General features: G+C 36.6%; 1 protein-coding gene across 3 annotated transcripts in view; it reads right to left on the minus strand.

The window, feature by feature from the left end:
- Positions 1-21,198, minus strand: part of PAPOLG (poly(A) polymerase gamma) — a 42,244-nt gene that overhangs the window by 13,833 nt on the left and 7,213 nt on the right. For all 3 annotated transcript variants that reach the window (XM_043985002.1, XM_043985001.1, XM_043985000.1), the window contains exons 4-13: positions 14,780-14,861; positions 14,583-14,692; positions 11,968-12,021; positions 11,547-11,658; positions 10,798-10,887; positions 5,495-5,633; positions 1,975-2,047; positions 1,456-1,576; positions 1,002-1,086; positions 486-539 (exon numbers count right to left, since the gene is read on the minus strand). In XM_043985002.1, the coding sequence (XP_043840937.1) occupies positions 486-539; positions 1,002-1,086; positions 1,456-1,576; positions 1,975-2,047; positions 5,495-5,633; positions 10,798-10,887; positions 11,547-11,658; positions 11,968-12,021; positions 14,583-14,692; positions 14,780-14,861 (920 nt within the window). The remainder of the gene's footprint in view (positions 1-485; positions 540-1,001; positions 1,087-1,455; positions 1,577-1,974; positions 2,048-5,494; positions 5,634-10,797; positions 10,888-11,546; positions 11,659-11,967; positions 12,022-14,582; positions 14,693-14,779; positions 14,862-21,198) is intronic.

Below are 21,198 nucleotides of genomic sequence, written 5' to 3' on the forward strand. Positions count from 1 at the left end.
AAACCTTTCACCTTTTATACCACAGTTAGAAATAAGGCTTAAATGAAAATCTGGGAAAGAACATATCAATCTAAAGTTACACTAAGGGTAAAAGATTAACATGTAGAGGGATAGCACTACAAGGATGACACTGCATAGGAAAGGAAGCTGGGGATGGAAGACAACCTTTGTCTACTTATAATTCTGACTAGGGCTGGCCTTGACGTACACCCAGTGGCCCATGTGGTCAAGAATCTTAGAATAGAGAACAAGGATAAGAGAAAGGAAACTGCCTTGTACACGCACCATTAACTCCTGGCTACCCCCCAAATTTGAAAAAATTTGCTAAACACCAGTCAATAAATTCAGTGCCACTAAAATGGCCACTCGATCTCAAAGGAAAAAAGTTAAGGATGCTGTTAAGGCAAGAAAATTTCTTATCATCTACATGGTTGAATTATACATGAGGTTTTTTTTTTTTTAAAAAAGGAAAAAAGTAGTCTTACCATTCTAAATGGTTCTCTTCTGTGGATGCACTGGCAGTCAATACTATATAATGTCTATGAAGAATTTTCAATATTAAATGGCCATTGGAGATTCAAGTAGGAAGTGAGGAAAAAAATACAAAGAATAGTCAATCAGGATATAGACATCATTTCCATTCCACCACCATCAACACCATGACTCTCTGTGTCTCTTCTTTAGTTATACCAATATAATTAAGGTATAATCTTAGATGTGTTTACGTCCTCACTGAAGTGGGGTACTACTGGAACCAATACAGATTATAACCCCTAATGCATATATTTAATCAAAGAAATCATGGTCTAACTTCCAAAAACCAAATTTTAGAACCCCATTTTTTTGGAAAAGCTACTTAAAAAACCCCATTAGATGTGAAAATAAATACTATTTTATATATAATTTGCATGTATCTGCAAAAACAATTAACCATAAAAGTTAAATACAATATAAGTAATATTTCTATCAAACATCTAACCCATTTAAACAATCCTAAATACCTGTATTTCTGAAAAAAATTTGGTGGTTCAAGAAGTTTGGACCAGTCTGATTTTCCTTGAAGTATTTCACCTGTTACTGCAAGACCTGTTTTAAAACAGACACAAAAATCTTTTGTTCAATATTTTACTTTTAGAAACCTTGAACCTTTGGGTAAAAATTTCAACTCAGCTGATTCCTTTTCAACATACAAAAACAAAGTTTCAGTCATATTGGACTATTTTTTGTTGTTGTTATTCTAACATAAAAGAATGATTTGAAAACAGAACAGAATTAACATGGTCAATTTAAATAGAACACCAAGACTAAAGAAATTTAAAAAAAAACACACCAAAAAACCTTTAAACATTTTTCCTTACCAATAATTACAATGCTTTTCTTCTTTGAGAATCAGGTTGCCAAACCTAACTTGTTAGCAGACCACAGATAAAAGGATATAGACAGTAAAGTGATTACCTTGTTTGAATTCTTCTACCATTACTGTCCGAGTTGAAGTAGATACATTATATGTAGAATTCTGCTGTGGATAGGCAGGGGTGATTATGGGCATGAGATGATATCTATCAGATGGATTTACCTAAGAAATTGGATAATGAAAGAATTAAGTCTTATTTTATTTCTTTAACAACCATTTACTGAGTACCTACTATGTGGAAGCAAGCTATTTCAGTGGTTCCCACAGCAATTTTTCCCAACCTAAAATACATAAAATTGCAACACAGGTAAAGTAATAATAAAGTTAATAAATGGCTATGATGAGAATGATACAGCAAGCCTGACCTTGGACAACTTTTAAATATAGTGGTGGCAATAACAGAACTGTTTTTGTTTATTTCTTCTTATCTATCAATAGAGCAAAAGGAAAGGAATAGACAGGAGAGGGCAGGCAAAAAGGCAAATAGGGCCAGAATCATCACAAAGAGAACTCAGTTTGGAGAGTAATTAAAGAAATAATGTAATGAATTATTCACATACCCTAGGATCCCAAACAGGTAAATTCAGATTGCTGTCTTCAGGTTGTTTCAAAAGCACTGGATTTGGCCATTCCCTATATAATTGCAGATAAAATCTTTTTTTTAAGGAACTTGAGAAAATATCAGAACTGCCATTTTTGATCCAAATCTCATGAGAATGGAAACCTAATTCTATAGCAGAGTCACCTTTTGTTTATATAACACAAATGGCCTATATGTATACAATATTCATTTAAAAAATATCAAGGGAAGGATTCTTGTTTTAAAATAGTATCTTCTTCAAGGGATAAATACTGCCTTGCATGAAGTATCTAAGTAACAGACCTGGAGAACTATTGGCTGTACAGGAGTTCCCATTCCCACCTCTATTCCCCATATCCTAGTGCTAGGGAAAGAAGAGGTAAACTTATTTTAATACAATGAAGATGTAATAGGTGCTAGTTGCCTAAGGCATTTATTTTGACTATAAGTTATCAGGTTTAGGGAGGGGTTTATTAGTATTAAAGAGAAAGGGTAGCTATAAAGGACTTTGATAGGCTAGCTTAACTCATCCTGAATAAGCTGTCCACTGGCAGCAAACTATGGGTTAACAAACTTCATGTATTAAGAAAGTGGGTTAGTCTCTTCAACACAATAACTGCTTAAGCATATAAGCACTGTGATTCACTATACAGACAGCATCTTAAATATGTATATAGTATTTTGCCAAGCTGAACATTATGTAAATGTATTTTTTCACCAAGCTTAATCATACTTGTTATTGATGTGGACCTTATCCCTAAATCAGTACTGTAGTCAGACCAGACTGTTAGAGCAAAGATCAGAATCAGAGAAAGACTTATGGCATACAACTGAAACTCAATTCTGACCCATTTAAACAAGTTACTGACAATGAAAAATGGGCAATGGATAGCAGAAATGACATCAACACTGATCACAATAATTTCATAAAGAAAATAAACTGATGTAAATTAACTGTCAAAACCAGATCAAAAGAGCATAAAAAAATACCTTAGTTAAACATTTGATTTACTTGCCAGAAACATTATGGCCAAAGGTAATACTAGTTTAGAAGTCACTGGTAAAAGCTTATAGAGGATGATAGAGGATTATAAAAAGTCCCAGCTCACAAATAGCAGCAAGAACAGTGGAAGGTAAAAACAGTTGACAAAAAGTTGGATAACTCAACCAAAGTCATCATGAGGGCATTTAAAGATAAAAATGGAAAAATAGTAGAAAAGTAGAAAAGATCTGCAAACTTTTAAAAATATTTTTTTATTAGTATCTTTTCACATCACCTAGATTTCCATTCACCCAGCCCTTCCCTTTATTATAAAAAAGAATGACAAATCTAACTGTAGTGGACTAAGATTTGTATAGAAAACTTTTCACTATTAAGGACAGCAGAGATACAACTTGGTTTCTATGATCAATTCTAGATGTGCATACAGAAGTAAATAAGATACTGAAGAATTAGGATAAAACCAAGAATACACAGAGGTGACACAATTCTGAAGGCACTGAGGGATTTATTCTGAAGGAGGGGAAGACACTAAAAGAATCTTACCGACACTAGAAAAAAGACAATCAAAAGAATATTAATTACATGCCTTTGTACGCCTCCTTTTCCATACAAAATGTCTATGAAACTCATCTACACAAGTATTTTAAAACTTTTGGGTACACATGGGCTTTTTACAAGCAAAATTCCATGGTGGGCCATCTCTTTACTATCTCCCAGCTGACTCAGATACAGTAAGTCCAAGAACCCATTATGCTCATTGTTAATTAGGAAAAAGCACTTGCTTTCATACAGCAAAATACTGCCATAAAGACCCTCCACCAATAAACTGTCTGTCTATATATCAAAATCATTTTGAGCTTTCTTGAAAAATGTGTTTAACTACAAAATGACCCACTGATCATAAACATCATGTGAGACACAAACCAGAAAGGTGGTCTTTCAACTATGATAAAGGTGTAAAGTCCAGGTTGATAAGATTCACTGTAAATGGGAGGGGGATAGAGGAGAGGAGGAGGAATTCCTTCAAGATGTCTGTTTGGAGAAAACATTGTATTCCCCTGACAATCCTTCTATGAGAAATCTACAACCACTCCAAAGACTTTGGCTTGACCATCCACACACAAAAAATGTTTATTGCCTAGATTTTAACATACAGCTGGATAGTCAACCTCCTGGAGCTTTTTCATCAGCATATGTATCAGGGAGAGACATTAAAATTGAAAGTGAACAGAACCCAGAAAAGAGCAAGGAGGAGAGCATTTAGATTGCTCCCAGGAAATTGCAAGGCCTCTTTAATGTCCCCAAAGGTCTCTCAAAAAGGGCCCATCTTTTAAAAACCCAATATTCCATCACAGCTATATGGCTGTGAAATACAGAATATAAAAGGCAATAGATAGGTGTGAACAAACTAATAGCTAATGAGCAATGTTGAAGAACAAAGAAATACGATGGAATAAAAGATGGGCTTGTTACATGGTAAGGGATGACAGGTAAACACTCTGAGTCTGTTTGATAACTTCATGATGTTAAGAGAAAAGAAAGTAGGCCTCCAGCATGTTGGATGGATCCCCTTTGGGGAAGTTATATGAAGACATAGATAGGAGTTATTCAACATGGGTAGGCACAAATGGGATGAAACTGGAAGCAACATCAAATCAATATGATCCACTTAGGTATTAATAATTCTGTTAAGTTTGAGTCTTTATAGATTACTTCAAGGGCATCAAGTTTTTAAATTTTCATGTCTTTGTTTCCTTGACCTAATATAGTGTTAAGTTATCATTTAAGAAATTTCTGCAATAGTCTCTTATACCATACCTTTCATTAGATGTAATCTGAGATCTCTATACCTACTGAGGTAGGAATGAATTGATATTATAGTAGCTGTTCCTAATCTCCAACTTTACCACTGGGATTAGATGTGAGAATGGGAACTTCTTACAACCAACAACCCCCTTAACTGCCTGAAAGCATTTTCCAAGATAAAAAATACCAAACACCTTCCCAATACACTTAAGAAAATTTTGTTAAACTTTACTATCATACTTCAAAAGATATAGAATTTTAACAGTATTGTACTCTTCCCAGTGCAGATCAAAACTATTCTATGTTTTAGGAGATTATTCAAAGTCTCATCAGATTGCTAGGACCTGCCAGAGTTTGTATTCCATTGCATAAGGCACCTAAGAATGACTTTAGCAGAGTAGTCCAATTTTTCAAAGAATAATTGATATTATATAGCTATTCAAAGTTAACGATGTTTTTAGTACAGTAAATAAATTTGCTATGATATAAAATTTGTTATAATGGGGCTCTACTTTTATATGAGAGGCCAAGTAGCAACTCTATGGGAAGATGAAATTTATAGTAATGTAAATTAGAAGTTAGGAGGAAATACAAAACAGGAGAAGTCTCCCAAAAAAACACCACTTCAATTTACTAACAATTTATAGAATTCATTTTCAGAAAACTTAAGTTAGAGAGGTAAATAACTTACCACTTTGAAAATACTAAAAAGAACTTGTGGACTAGAGTTGATGCTGCAGCATTTGGATATAACTGACAAGTTCTTGCAACCAGCATTGCCCAAGAAACACCACCAAGAAATCCTAGCATGTTGGAATAAATTCCACGTCCTAGAATAAATGAATATTTATTTAAACTACATGTGTTATTCTTAAATTTGTAGTACCTTTCCACCTGTAAGAAAAGATTTTAAACTTAATTTAAATTTTCACTATGCCCCCACCCCCAACAAAAGATCCTTAAGTAATGCTAATTATGCCATCTGTAAAGCAAGGCCCTAAATTATGAACAATGTAAGTTTTCCCATAGAAAGATGCTATAAGCAAGGTTAAATTCTCAAAAAAGCCCATAAAAACCCATTTCTCCTGTTTTGCTAGGTCAGAGTAGATCCTAAACAAAATTATCAAATTAGTTTAATTTGGTGTTGGTACCTACTTACCTCCTTCCATGAAAAAAAAAATTTCAATTTCTGGTGGTCATCTTCTCTGCTCTAATGATAGATACTTCTCCCCCAATGCCTTAACCTATAAAGCGCCCCATAATCCAAACACTCTACACCTTCGTTTCTCCCTCTAAAATAAAACATTCCATTCTCTTAATATAGATATCATCACCTAAATGATCTGATTTTTTTAAACAAGGATATAAATAACTGTGATCATTTAATTCAAGAAATAACAAATGTCCAATCTTTAAGAATACAGTTAATATAAATGCACCCTTGAATTAATGGAATTTCAGGTAATATAAAAAAATAGCAACTTTTTAAGTTGCATATTTTTAGGAGACTAGCCTTCTAAGATACATCTCTTTGGTTAGTTCTTTTAAGCTATTCCAGTTTTCCTACAATTTTTTTCCCTTTCTCTACTTGTAACCATACATGTTCTTTAAAAGCAGAAATGTCAACTCCTGAGGGCCCAGATTAAAATATAATTTGGAAATGCTTTAACAAAAATAAAAATATAACATAGAAAATGCTAATTGTGGTTTTCTAAGTCAATATGCAGACTATAGGGATCTCTTTCTATTTGAATTTGACACCACTACCCTAAAAGCACCATTGTAATGTTTGCTCCTAAACAGTCATTTTTAAGCTGGTTATTTTTAGGTTGGGAAGCACCATGCATACTCATTTTACCTAATGTCTACTAGAGTTTTAAAAAAGGAAAAAAGTGGAACTCACCAAAAGCATTTAAAAAAATGATTTGGAAGTTAAAGCCTTGTTAATTTGTGCACCATGACCATACAAATATTTGTAAAATGTACTATTTTATTTATGTGAATTTTATCAAAGAGGAAGCCATTGGTGTCATAATACTAGTTTATAATACTAGATCCCTTAGCATTACACACAACTAATATATTAATTTAACATGATTCAATAGTGTTATTGGGCACTTTTCATTATATATACACACACACACACACACACACACACACACATATATATATTTTTTTGGTGAGGCAAATGGGGTTAAATGACTTGACCAGGGTCACACAGCTAGTAAGTGTTAAGTGTCTGAGGCCATATTTGAACTCAGGTCCTCCTGAATCCAGGGCGGTACTCTATCCACTGCGCCACCTAGCTGCCCCACTTTTCATATTTTTTAATAAGGACCTTATTTAGGCCATGTAAAAAGCAACCTCACAGATTCAGTTACAAATGAAGCAAAAATATGGCATTTAAAAAAAAATGAAATTAGAGGTAGTAGGTAAGCATCTGTTACAGAAAGCAACACAGAGGAGATCCATCACAAATCCTGAGTCCCAGTGTGTCTAAGGTCCCGTAAAACCTATTTCTAAGCACTCAGATTGGGAACTGAGTGTTTGTTCCACATATAGGGTGTCCTCTCTCACCTATCTTATGATGAAGCTACAGGCTCTGGGAACCCAATCACCACAGCTAACACCCACCACTGCCGGTATCTCAAAGCTCTAAGTTAGCTCAAATCTCCAGGGGTAAAAGTAACAGAAAGCCTGCCCTGAAGGGGAACCACATGTAGAGATTACAAGCCTCTGAGTGCCTAAAGAGGGCCAGAACCTGTGCTTTTAAAGGCTCAAAATGGGAGCTGAATGCTTTAAGTGTGTGGTGCTTTCTGGGTGTTAAGAGGCAGGCTTAACACCAGCACTTAGTTCAGGTTCGCTTTGGGGATAAAATGAAATGCTCTTAAGTCATCAAACATTTGACAAAAAGGAGTTTATCGTGCCCTAACACAGCAAGAATATGCAAAACAAGGATACAGTGGCATTTTTCTTTAGCTATGGTAAAGGAGGCTTCCCTCACTTCTTCATGGAAACTCATTTGGTCAGCAGGTCAACAGGGTAGAGCAACTCATGGACACCCACCAAGTCCAGGAAGGTAGGACCTGAAGGAGACAGCTTTGTCTCCTTTTAGGGAAAGCTAATCCTTAACCTAAGGATTACAGAACGACAGATCTGGGCCAATAAGATGCAGGGGACAAATTTGTCCCCTTTTAGAAGAATTGGGGAGGGGGCGGCTAGGTGGCGCAGTGGATAGAGCACCGGCCCTGGAGTCAGGAGTATCTGAGTTCAAATCCGGCCTCAAGACACTTAACACTTACTGTGTGACCCTGGGCAAGTCACTTAACCCCCAATTGCCTCACTAAAAAAAAAAAAAAAGAAGAAGAATTGGGGAGTCTCTCCATATTTTGGGGTGAGGGAGGAGATATAGGCCCTATCACACTGGGTGTGCATCATGCCTTCCTATCTTGGAATGAGGCCAGAGAGCTGGTAGCAAGCATGAATTCATGCTGGTGGTGAGTTCCATCTTTTCAGTACAGTCTCTAAGGTCCTGATTACCATTGACATGCCTAAGGCAGGGCCTTGGAACAAGAAGAAATCCTGAGCATTAGGAAGCCAGAGGCAATGGAGGGCTTCCAACAAAAGGGACTAACACATCAGAGTTGGCTCAAGGAGGGAATGACATACAAACTCAATTGAGTGGAGTAATCTAACTGCAGAAAAGTAGGAGGGGAAGGGGATAAGGAGGGAGGGGTGAAAGGGAGGACAGATTGGGGGAGGGGGCCAGTCAGAAGCAAAACACTTTTGAAGAGGGATAGGGTAAAAGAAGATAGAAAATAGAATAAATATCATGGGGAAGGGAAAAGGATAGAGGGAAACAGTTAACAGTAGGAACTGAAAAAAATTTTGAGGCAGAGGCAAGAGTAATGTAAGACTAAAATGATGATTGATTGATGATGATTGGGTGAAAATGGGGACTGACTGATGACAATGAGGATGGATTGATGATGGTGATAAAACATATGATACTTTGCTGGGCTATTATGAAGAAATCAGGTATAAGGAACTGTATAAATATTATCTATTACTATTGTTGCAAGAATCAACCTCATGGGTTTATTGTAAGGAAATCTCTCTTTAAAGTACTATATAAATGTAATTTACTATTAAAAAAAAGATGAACAGGATGCTATCAGAAAAACCTGAAAAGACCTACATGAGCTGATGCAATATGAAATGTACCGTATACAAAATAACAGTAATACTGTAAGATGATCTGCTGTGAATAACTTGCTTATTTTCAGCAATGCAATGATCCAAAACAACTCTGATGATCCTATGAAAAATGCAATCCATCTACAGAGAGAGAACTGATGGTGTCTGAATACAGAGTGAAGTATAATTTTTTGTTTGTTTGTTAGTTCCTTTAGCTGAAGTTTTTTTTATCCCTTTTCTCTACCATATTAGGGTCTTTCTATTCGGTATCCCTGCCTCAAGTCTCTCCCCTAGGCAGGCCATCCCATATCCTGTTGCTAAAGTGATTTTCCTTCATCTCATACTTGACCGTGCTTGAAAAATAATTGTTGGTTGCTCCACTGTTTTCAGTTCTGGGCACATTATTTTACAGAGGATATTGATAAAGTGCAGTGTGTTCAGATGAGGGCAGCAAGGATGGTGAAGGGCCTTAGAACTATGTCATATGAGGATCAGTCAAGAGAGCAGATGTTTAATGTGGAGAAGACCAAGATGGGGACATGACAGCTATTTTTAAGAATTAGAAAGGCTGTCATTTGGGAAAAGGCTTATTTTTTATTTAGCCCCAGAGGTCAGAACTAGGATCAGTGGGTGGAAGTTGTAAATAGGCAAATAAATACTTAATGCATTCCTATAATACAATTCTGTTCTTCTCATTCTCCAGCTCAAGAATCTTCCTCTTCTCTAGTCCATCCTTCAACACATTTACTGAATCCGTGTTCCTACAATTGGGTTCTGATCTTATTCTCCAACTCAATAATCTTCAGGGATTCCCTAATGCTAGTAGGATAAAATTTAAACTCCTCACCCTGGCATTAAAAGGCCTCCACAATCCTTCCTTTCTAGACTAGCATTTCATCCCTCCCTGACATAACATTCTCTCTTCTGCCTCTGTGTTTTGACACAGAGTTGTCCTCCAACCTCCCCCCACCTCCCTAAATCCATTCCTGGATGCACTGGCTCCTCAACTCCAGCTCTGAAAATCTGTGGTTTCTTCCAAGGCTCAGCAAAGGTTACCAGCTCCTCTATGAAACTCCCTAAATCTCTTAACTGTTTGTGCTCTCTCCTCCAATTACCTTATATTTGTTTATGCGTTTACATGTTACAGTTACTCCCCCAATAGAGCTGGCTGAAAGGAATGTTTCATTTTTGTCTTTGTATTTCTACTGCCTAGCATAAAGTATGTGCTTAATAAATGTTTGCTGAATTAAATTATAAACCATATCATCTGTTAGACTATCTTTAGAAGTTCTAACTTCCAAGTACTCATTAAGTCAAGCTGAAGGCTAATGCAGCATATTTATCAAGGCACTGGAAGTAAAACAATGAAGCCTAATGACTCACCATATTGCACATCACAAAGCTGTTTCAAACTGCAAAGCATGACTTCTCTCCACCCTACTACTAAAAAATGTAAAGGTGAAAATTCATGTAGTGTGGGTGTATACTGCAGAGTATAGTGTACCTGAAGTCAAAAAACCTGGGTTTAAGCACAGGATTCAGAATGTATGAACTATGTGAATTTGGACAAATCTCTAAATCTTAATTTCCTTATTTGTAAAGTAGTGGTCATAATATCTGCAGTAGTTACTTTTTGTAAACTTAAAAAACTACATAAATGAGTTATTACGTCAATTCCGCTGAGGGCCAAGTGCTTTAGTCAAAGTTAAAGGCTTACAAATTGCTGGCAAAACCCAAGACAATTATAAACGGCAGTCTTATTTCCAAAATATTTTTAAACACACATTGAATACTTACTTTTTGCCCACAGTTTGACTGCTCTAAGAGTGAGTCTAAAAGTTTCTTTATTTGGCACTAAATGCAAAATTTCATCAGTAACTCTGCAACCTGAAAGATAGAGAGTATTTATGTATTATTAGGACAATAACTCCCTCCCTAATTCAATTATTTCATGTACTCACTGACATCTTTTCAAATGCTAAAAATGTGATAGGCATTGAAAATATTAACAGGTTATCTTCTGAGAACTTACTATTATAAAAAATGATATAATAAGTCTTTTATAGCAGAAGTTCTCAGAACTTTCTTAGTTTTTAGAGCCCTTATAGTGTCTCAGTAATTTTTTCACGGTGCCTCTAGACTGAAAGATACCTAAAAGTTCTGTTTATTAAGTATTTGACTCAATAATTTATCCTTTGGTGCCCCCTATGAGCTCAGTGCACAGTCTGGGAACAAACCTAGGATCTGCAAATTAAAAGCATACAGGTAATGAGACTGAACACTAAAAAAGCACTTATCTTAAATCCTTTGACTGCTAGCTTTAAGTAATATGGTATGGTGATAACAGTGATATTCAGAATAAGACCACCTGAGATCTGACCCCACCATTATACTAGCTATGAGTGTTAGCCAAGTCATTTAACTTCTATGAACCTCAGTTTATCTCTCTACTAAAAGAGGATCACATTAACTTAAGATTCATCGAGTATTTTAGAAAGAATTTTATTCTCAAATATATTATATGAGGCTTTTCTTTTAAATCTTACCATTGAGGCTTCGGATACACCTTATATCTAGGCTTCTGAGACGTGAATCATCTCGTAGATCTAAATTATCAGAAACAGTCTGTATGGCCAATCTTGCAAACACAAGGTCAATCTTGAGAATGAACAAAAAAATAGAAAAGTCATTAAGACAAAAACTAAAAATAGAACCACCCAAAGAAAACAGTTTTATATAAAAGATATCTAAAATTATGAAGAGTTCTAACTACTATTAGTCTAGAAATTTTACTGAAAGGAAAAGAAGGAAGCTTTTATATATGCTCAAATAAATCTTACAGCAGATATAACAATATAATAGACAACTGTGATTACTTAAACAAAAATTATTTCAGCCATCCATGTCAAGTAAAGTAATAAAAGTTATCAGTGAAATATTTTGTAATATTCATATTACAAATCTTACCTCAATACCATCAAATTCAAATTTGACTACAGGCACGTAAGCATCTTCTACTGCCTATCAAAGTAAAGCAAGAAACTATTATTTTTTATGGGTATATATACTTCCTCTCAGTCTTCCTTAACTTTTTTTTTTTGGTGAGGCAATTGGGGTTAAGTGACTTGCCCAAGGTCACACAGCTAGTAAGTGTCAAGTGTCTGAGGCCGCATTTGAACTTGGGTCCTCCTGACTCCAGGGCCAGTGCTCTATCCACTGCGCCACCTAGTTGCCCCAGTCTTCTTTAACTTCTAAGGGAGCATATGGCTCTTTCACATTGTATTTGTTCTCAATCATGAATTTCACCAGGAAAATAAACAAACCATGTCCTTGGTTAGATCCTTAATAAATACTTCATAGTCACTTGTGACTAGTTTTGCTAAATCAAACATTTCAATGAACAATTAAACATGTGACTTAACAGAAAATAAAATACAGTTCTGAGAAAGGACCATTAATACAATAAGCATGTTAAGACCTGGACTTCCTTAATTCAAAAAGGTCTTCATATAATCTGGTAATGAAAACATTAAGAAGTACTGTTAGTTTATTTCAGTGCCTTTTCAGGAGCTGGCCAAATTTATATGGAAGGAAAACTTCCTTTTGCACAATGTATGTATGCTCATGCCCAATATGTTAATGGAAACATACAAATAAGCAAGGCTGAAAAATTACTTGAGTGTTAAAATTATAGGCCTTTGAAATCCCATCATTTTTGCATTGTAGTTTCCAACTTCTATTTTCGTCAGTCAGTTATAAATTGATTTGAATTAGTTATCTAACTACATAGTGTTCAGAAGGAGCAGATGATTTGGATTAGGAAGATTCGGGTTTGAATTCTGACTCACTTTCCTTTGTAATTGTGGGAAAATTGCTCAACTTCACTGAGCCTCAGTTTCCACATCTGTAAAATGCTGTGGAGGGGCGTTGAGACTATCATCAATCTGTAAGGTCCCTTTCAGTTTGAGTTCCTATGATATTTATGAATTCATTAAAACAAATCAAATGCTACACCCCTCCAGAAAGCTTTCCCTTATCCCCCACAAATAAAAGTTTCTCCTTAGACTTCATATAACACTACCTTGTAACTGTAATCTACTTATCATATATCACTGTATATTTGCTACCTATATATCTTCTACCCCCACTAGACCTTATTTTATTTATTTAAACATTAATTAATTAATTAATTAGGGTGGGGGCAATGAGGGTTAAGTGACTTGCCCAGGGTCACACAGCTAGTAAGTGTCAAGTGTCTGAGGCCAGATTTGAACTCAGGTCCTCTTGACTCCAGGGCCAGTGCTTTATCCACTGCTCCACATAGCTGCCCTAGACTTTAAGAAGTCAGGGACTTTGTGCTATTAAACTTTTTATTTCCCTAGTATTTAGCCCACAGTAAGCCCTTGTTTGTTTGCTTAATATTTACTAAGTGAGAGATTTTAACTTCTTGGCCTGTTGTTTTGGTCTTTTTGGGGGGTTGGGAGGATTGGTGGTTGTCATCTGCCATCATTTCATTAGTGGAAGTAACTCCTGTAGAGAAAATTCCCTCTGATAATACAGGTCAGCAACTGTTGAGCAGTTTTAGAGAGGAACTAGGGAACTGAAAAGGTAAGTGACTTTCCCAGGATCACAAAGCTGGTAAGGATCAGAGGCACGACTTAACACCATGGCCAGCTCCCACTCCCCATCACATAAGTATATGTATATATACTTGTATCTATATCTATATAGAGAGAGATAATAGATATCTATATCTATATACACACATATCGTGACATGCTGCCTCTTGAAATATTGAACTCCTAAAAACATCATTAGGTGCTGAAAGCCCAATGATGATCTTGCCTTCAAAAATGATGTTACTGGGGCAGCTAGGTGATGCAGTGCATAGAGCACTGGCCCTGGCACTTGACACTTACTAGCTGTGTGACCCTGAGCAAATCACTTAAACCCAATTGCCTCACCAAAAAAAAAATCTTACTTATTCTACTCAATTAGACACAGGGCTGGAAGAAGTAGTAAGAGATCATTTAGTCTGATCCCTTTCATTTACAGATGAGGAAAAGTGAAGCACAGAGAGTTAAGGGACCTCTAAAAGTCAAAGCATGAGGAAGCAGCAGAACTGGCACCTGAAACCAGGTCTCTATATTCTGAAAGTGTGTTTTTGCCTATATGATACTAAGTCTTCTTGGTATGCTATAAGAATCAGATTCCAAGAACTCAGAAAGCAGAATTCAAACCAATTCCTTAGGAAAAACACTAGACTTATAAAAAAATTCTATTCCCAAGAGTATTTCACCAGAGAGAATACTCAAAGAAAAAACTCACCAAAATGTGCTAGGTACAATTTGGCTCAACTTATAAAAACAGTATTTTCTTCTCAGTCCTCCCCAACTTTTTCTACTTAATATGGCCAAGAGTACTTTTTAAATATAGGGAAATGTGAAGTTTCACTAACTAAATCTTATGAAAAGTAATCCAACATTTTAAATATTTCCCCCCCAAAGATAGGCTCTATAGTTCATCAATAAAAACAAATGTTTGTTATCATCACTATTAAATACCAAAAGAATAATACTTGCCCTTAAATTTCTAATTCCATCCTGATGTTTGAGTTTCTCAAAAAAGGACTGAAAAAAATCAGATCTTTCCACGTGTCTGGGTGCAACACAAAGTGCATCAATATCAGCACCTGCAAATACAAACAAAATACCCCCCCTTTAAGAAACAATATGCTAAAAATTGTTGTTAAAATACTAAAGAATATAAAAGTTCATACCTTTAGTGTGTACCCCGAGTCTGTATGATCCAAAGGTAAAAATCTTACCACCAACATTAGCCACAACAGAAGGTGGGAGATTCTAAAATGAAATTAAACAAATTCTTGATTGAATACAAAAATCTAGGAGAAACACCACATTCTTTGAGATAAATAATATCAATACAACACAGTTCAAATTAAGAACAGACTTATAAAATTATACCACAGTTCTCTATTTACAAAATAAATTTTGCTTGACAGAGCTGGTTTTCTTCCTACTTTCATTTAGAATATCAGATTTGGAAGGGAACTCAAGAGTTCATCTAGTTTAAACTATACCTGAATAGAAATTCCCGCTATAATATCCCTAATGAAGTCATTATACAGACATCTATTTATCATATTGATTTAGAGCTAAAAGTACTCTATATGTCATTGAACTCATTCCCCCCCCTTTCTTTTTTTACAGATGAGGGAACTGAGGTCCAGAGAAGTTAAATGATGACAGGCAGTGGCTGTCAAGATTTGAACTTGGATCCCATGACTCCAAATTTAGCACTTTCCACTGCATTGACCTATCTTCCCATTGCTTCTTTTCTTTCTTTCTTTCTTTTTTTTTTAGTGAGGCAATTGGGGTTAAGTGACTTGCCCAGGGTCACACAGCTAGTAAGTGTTAAGTGTCTGAGGCTGGATTTGAACTCAGGTACTCCTGACTCCAGGGCTGGTGCTCTATCCACTGCGCCACCTAGCTGCCCTCCCATTGCTTCTTGATGTAACACAATCCATATTTGGGCAGCTCTAATTACTAATCTTTCCTATGTAGAATCTAAATTAACCTTTGTCACTTCCACACATTGCTTCTAATTCTATTTACAGAGGCCAAGAAGAATATAATTTCTCTTCTTCAGTCCCCTCACCACTGCTGTCCTCATCCTCTCAGACCCAGTGTAGTTTGTCCTTGTTCTTACTAAATAAAACACGGTCCCTACAATAGAAGACAATACTCCAGATGTAGTCTGACTAGGGGTACTACCACTTCCCTCATGCCAGACATGATGATTTTGCCTTTATCAACCTACTAAAAGGGTCACTAATGACCACCCTCTTCACCATTGCCAAATCTATGCTATTTCCTCAGTTTTCTTCTTTAAAACATGAGGCTAAACGATGTTCCAACACACAAGAGGTCAATGTTAATCCTCTCCTTCCTCAGTGTTCACAGTGATATATTTTCTAGGTTCTTTCAATGAATAGCTATTTATTCCATTTTAGCTGTTTCCTCCCCAAATCCACTAAATATGGCAATGGGGGTGGGAAAAGGCCTCTGGCCCCCTGTTCTCTCTAGATATACTAAACCTACCCTCATGCCTGAAACTACTACTTCCAAGATGAAGACTCCTAAACCTTGATTTCTTTCCCAAGTTCCAGTCATGCATCTCCAACTAGCCTAATTTCTACCTCAATGCTTGTCAATCACCTCAAATAACATACTAAAAATGGAATTAATCAACCAATATATCACACCCCCCCCCCAATTCCCAAACTGTTTGATCCTACTGATTTCTCTATTTCTACCATTGGTACTATTATTCTCCCTAACATAAGAACCCAGAAGATAGATTAAAGCATTAAACACTATGTCCCAGACACAATGCTAAGTATTGGAAATACAAACAAAACAGACACTTCCTATCAAGGACCTAACATTCTAATGGTGAAACATAACATAAAAAAGGGAGATGAAAGAGGGGAAAAGCTGATACGGGTGAACCCAGGAGAGAAGACATCAGGTGTTTTGGTTTTTTTCCTGGCCCCCTCCCTCCATACAGATAATCAACCCTCAAATCCCTCTACTTTTTTCTGATTGATATGGAGGCATTCTTTTGCATCTCTGTCCTACCTGGAACAGTTCCATCAACAACTCCTAGTTCAGAACTACTACATGAGCTGGCCTTGGGGCCTCCCTACCCTCCAATCCATTTCACATGACATCTCCAGATTAATCTTCCCACTGCCCAGGTCTGATTTTATCATGTCTCTCCTTAAATATTCCCAGTAATTCACCATAGTTACATAGCTGCTCTGGGCAAACTGGTGTTTTTGTCCTCTTCCAGACATACCTTGTACACTCTAAGTGCTGTGCCTTGGCACTTATTTCTCCTTGCCTAGACTTCCTTCCCCTATTGTTCACTTTTCTGAAACCATCCTTCAAGATCCAGTGGTTCTCTATGAAGCCCTCCCTTGCCCACCTAGACCACAATGAGCTCTCCCTTCTGAACTTCTATAATTAAGACCTCCTGTACCATTTCTCTGACATTTAGTATCTATTCTCACATAGTTTCTCTCATCTCCTCAAATAGACTTAAGCTCCTTGCTTGTAAGGATAGTATTATACTTCCTTGTATTTCCTCCAGTTAATTGAAGTACCCTCCACATAATCAAACACATTTATACATGTTAAAATCACAAATACCTTCTTTGGGTTAGTGGGGTATTAGTATTTCAGGAATAAGACTTGAACAAATCTAATACCTTTTCCATTTTATATAGCATCAAATACACAAAGACAGTTTAACATTCCCCACAAGCCCTCTCTTGTCTAGGCTAAATATCTCGTTCCCTCACTATCTTGGTCACCAACCTGATGGACTGTCAAGATGTCCTATCTTGTCAACGTCCTTACTAAAACGTGGTGCTCCAAACTAAATACAATACTCCATATTCATAGTTTTAAATGTTTAACTTTGTTAGTATGGTGGTTATTACCCAAGTTGAAAAGGTTTTAAATGTGTTTGAAAATAAAGTTACAGACATACCATAAACCATGTGCCCTACTAATGCTGAAATTTGTATAAGGTCTACTACTATTTACACACCAAACAATAAATACTTAGCAATGACCTTCCCCCCCCCCCCCAATTCTCAACCTTTTGGACATTTTTGCAGCCTTTGACACTGTTAATCAATCTCTTCTCCTTGTTCTTCTCTCAGGCTTTTATGACATGGCTCTCTCCCAGTTCTCCTATCTCTCTGACCTCTTATCTGCTAAATCAGTCACAAATTATCCAGTTTACTGCCACAAGCCTTTATTAAGGACTTATGACATATGAAGCACTGTTCCAGGCACTGAAGATACAAACACAATCATTACTCTTAAGATACAACATATAGATAAGTATATATGTTATAATTTGGGGGTGGGAAGGCTTCCTGCAGGATATGGCACAGTACTTGAGCCCTGAAGACAACTAGAGATTCTAGAGGAAGAGTGAAGAGAAAGCATTTCAGTGTGTGCAAAGGCACAGAAGTCCTGGATGCAATATAGAGTTTAGGGATCAGCAAACAGGCCAGTCTAGATGGTCACCTTAAGAGTAATAATAGCTAGTATTTAGGTATTATCTACTAGATGCCAGGTACTGTGCTAAATGTTTTACAACTATTATCTCATTTGATCCTCACAACAACCGTGGGAAGGAGGTGCTATTATTAACCATATTTTACAGATGAGGAAACTGAGGCAGATGACTGACTTCCTCAGGGTCACAGTGGTAGGAAATGTCCAAGGCCAAATCTGAACTCAGATCTTTCCTGACTTTACATCTAGTAACTCTATCCACTGTATCAGATAGCTGGCACTTCAAAGGAAGTAATGTAGTAAGGAAGAACACCTTCTATGTGCCAGGTACTTTACAAACATTACCTCATTTGATTCTCTGCTATTATTATCACCACCCCCCATTTGAGGAAATTGATACAAAGATTAAGTGACTTGGCCAGGGTCATATATCTGGTTAGTGTCTGAGGCTAGAATTGAACTCAGGTTTCCTGACCCCAAGCCCAGTGCTTTATCCACTGTACCACCTGGGGAAGGGAGGTATTTAAGGGAGAGGGATGAATCAAAGAACCTAGAAAGATATAGAAATGTCTGGAGGAGAAAGGGTTTTAGGAAGAAAGAGAATCAATTCCGTTTTGGATATTATGAGTTTGAGAAGCTGATGGGGTAGAGAGTTCAGCAAGCAGCTGGAGATAAGGGACTGGAGATCAGGAAAGCAAGTAAGGCTGGTAATAATGTTTTAAAGAATCTAAGATTTGGAAGGAATCTCAGTAATCAATTAGACCCATATATGAAAGAAATCCCCACTAAAACATCTAGCCTTGAAGGTTTAAAGAACTTCAAGTAAGAGAAAACCTTTACCTCTTGAGGCAGTCCATTCCATTTCTGGACAGCTCTGACAGTTTTTCTGACATCAAGCCTATATCTGCTTCTTTGCAACTATCACTCAATATTCCTGGGTTTACTTTTTGGGGCCAAACAAAACAAACTCAATCATTTTTTCTTCCTCATGACAGTTTCCCCAAGTACTTCAAGACATCTATAGTGTTACCCTGCATCTTCTCTTCTTCCAGCTCAACATGCTTTCATCATCCCAGTTGCCCTTCTTTGGATGGATGCCAATTTATCAGTGTCCTTTTCAAATCCTGATTCCCAGGATTTGAGCAACCACAATATTCCAGATGAGGTCTGACAAGAGCAGAGTACAGTAAGACTGTCACTTCCCCATTCTTGGCTTTTTATAATGCAACCCAAGATTGCATTAGCTTGTTTGGCTAGTACACCATACCAGCCTCACACTAAGCGAGAAGTCCACTGAAATCTCCAGATCTTTTTCAGCATAATTGCTATCTGGATGTGCCTCTCCCATCTTGTATATATGAAGTTGATTTTTTTTTGTACTTGAGTCTAATGCTTTATTCAATTTAAGCCCAAAGCTTTAGCCTGTTGAGGATTTTTCAATCTTGTCATTCAGTGTTACCCCTCCCAACTTTGTCATATGAAAATTTGATGAGCATGCCTTTATCCAAGCCACTGAGAGAACTGTCTAAAAAGCACTGCCAAGCACAAATCAAGTTCTTTTACAGGCAAAACTATAAACATATGAAAAGTGTAGGTAACAAACCCAATGTTGCTTCAGTTTAAACCACTTTGTTTAAAAAAAAAAAGACAACCACAAAAAACAAACTCAAAAACTTTAGGAGAATCCAAATGATGTTACTTCACTAAAATCTCATTCTCATGTTTCTTGAAACTTTTATTACGAATCTATTATCATGACCTATATAAACACAGCAAATACCAAAATACATTTTCCCACCTCAGGGAGCATTCACATCTGAAATAAATTATTCTCTTGTCAATCATGTGGCACTAGAGAATACCTCAAATAAATGAGTAGTTCACACCTAATAAAGGATATATGTATAGGAAATAATAAGGTTACCAACAAATCTATACAACCTACAGAATTTCAAGTGTTTGAGTAAGTAGGAAACACTGAAACACTATTCTAAACTCCCCACAGCTCAAAATCTGTACATGAATAAACCAATGGGATTAAAGTCAAGAGTATTTGGTAAGTATAGTGCTAAGTGAATTTATTAGTGCCAATTACAGAACCAAAGGGCTAGAAAATACTGTGAGGCCTCACAATCTACCTCCCTACCTTTAGTAGTCATATCTAAATGTAAATTTCCCAAACTAGCTCCTAGTTATGCTGAAAAATATGATTTTATCCAAGAAGGGCATTTCAATAATTGCAGGGGAAGCATGTTGGATATCTTGTGATTTCCCCTGAGGTTGGAAGTAAAGTTATTGTCTTAGACAGGAGAGGAACAACTTTTGAAAAGTTAGGAACTTTGTAACCTTTTCTCCCCAACTCTTTCTCAACAAAACAGATCCTGGTTTACGGTTGAAGTAAAACCAGCAAGCAGGAATAATCTTCTTGGATGAGTCAGTAACGACAAAAGGTCGAGATAAAATGGGATATATGAGACAAATGGAATATTAACTTGGAAGATGAGAAAGGTGGTTGCCTGTCCAAAGACAGAGTGGTTCAACAGAAAGTAATTTACATTAGAAATTAGAGGATCTCGGGGGCCGCTAGGTGGCGCAGTGGATAAAGTACTGGCTCTGGATTCAGGAGGACCTAAATTAGGACCTAAGTTTAAATCTGGCCTCAGAAACTTGACACTTACTAGCTGTGTGAACCTGAGCAAGTCACTTAACCCTCACTGCACCCCCCCCCCCAAAAGATTAGAGGATCTGAATGTAGATCCCAGCTCTTCCACTGACAACCCATGTCATCTTATGCAAGTTACATGCAATCTTGGGATAGTAAGTTCCCTCATCAGTAAAAGGAGGGCATTGGATAACATGACCCCTGAGGTTCCATCCAGGTTTATCTACAATTCTACATGATCCATATTAGATTAGAATTTTTTTAAAAAAGAACTAAATCCACCTATAAATATGAAGTGAAAATATAGTCATTTTTCCCCTGGAGGGGGCATATGGTAGCAGGGTAGAAGGAAGTCCTGAGTAATGAAACTTCTACCAATACATACTGCCAAATGTTTGGCAACCTAATTTTAAGAAGGCT

This window comes from Dromiciops gliroides, chromosome 2, assembly GCF_019393635.1.
Source record: "Dromiciops gliroides isolate mDroGli1 chromosome 2, mDroGli1.pri, whole genome shotgun sequence".
Classification (NCBI taxonomy): Eukaryota; Metazoa; Chordata; class Mammalia; order Microbiotheria; family Microbiotheriidae; genus Dromiciops; species Dromiciops gliroides.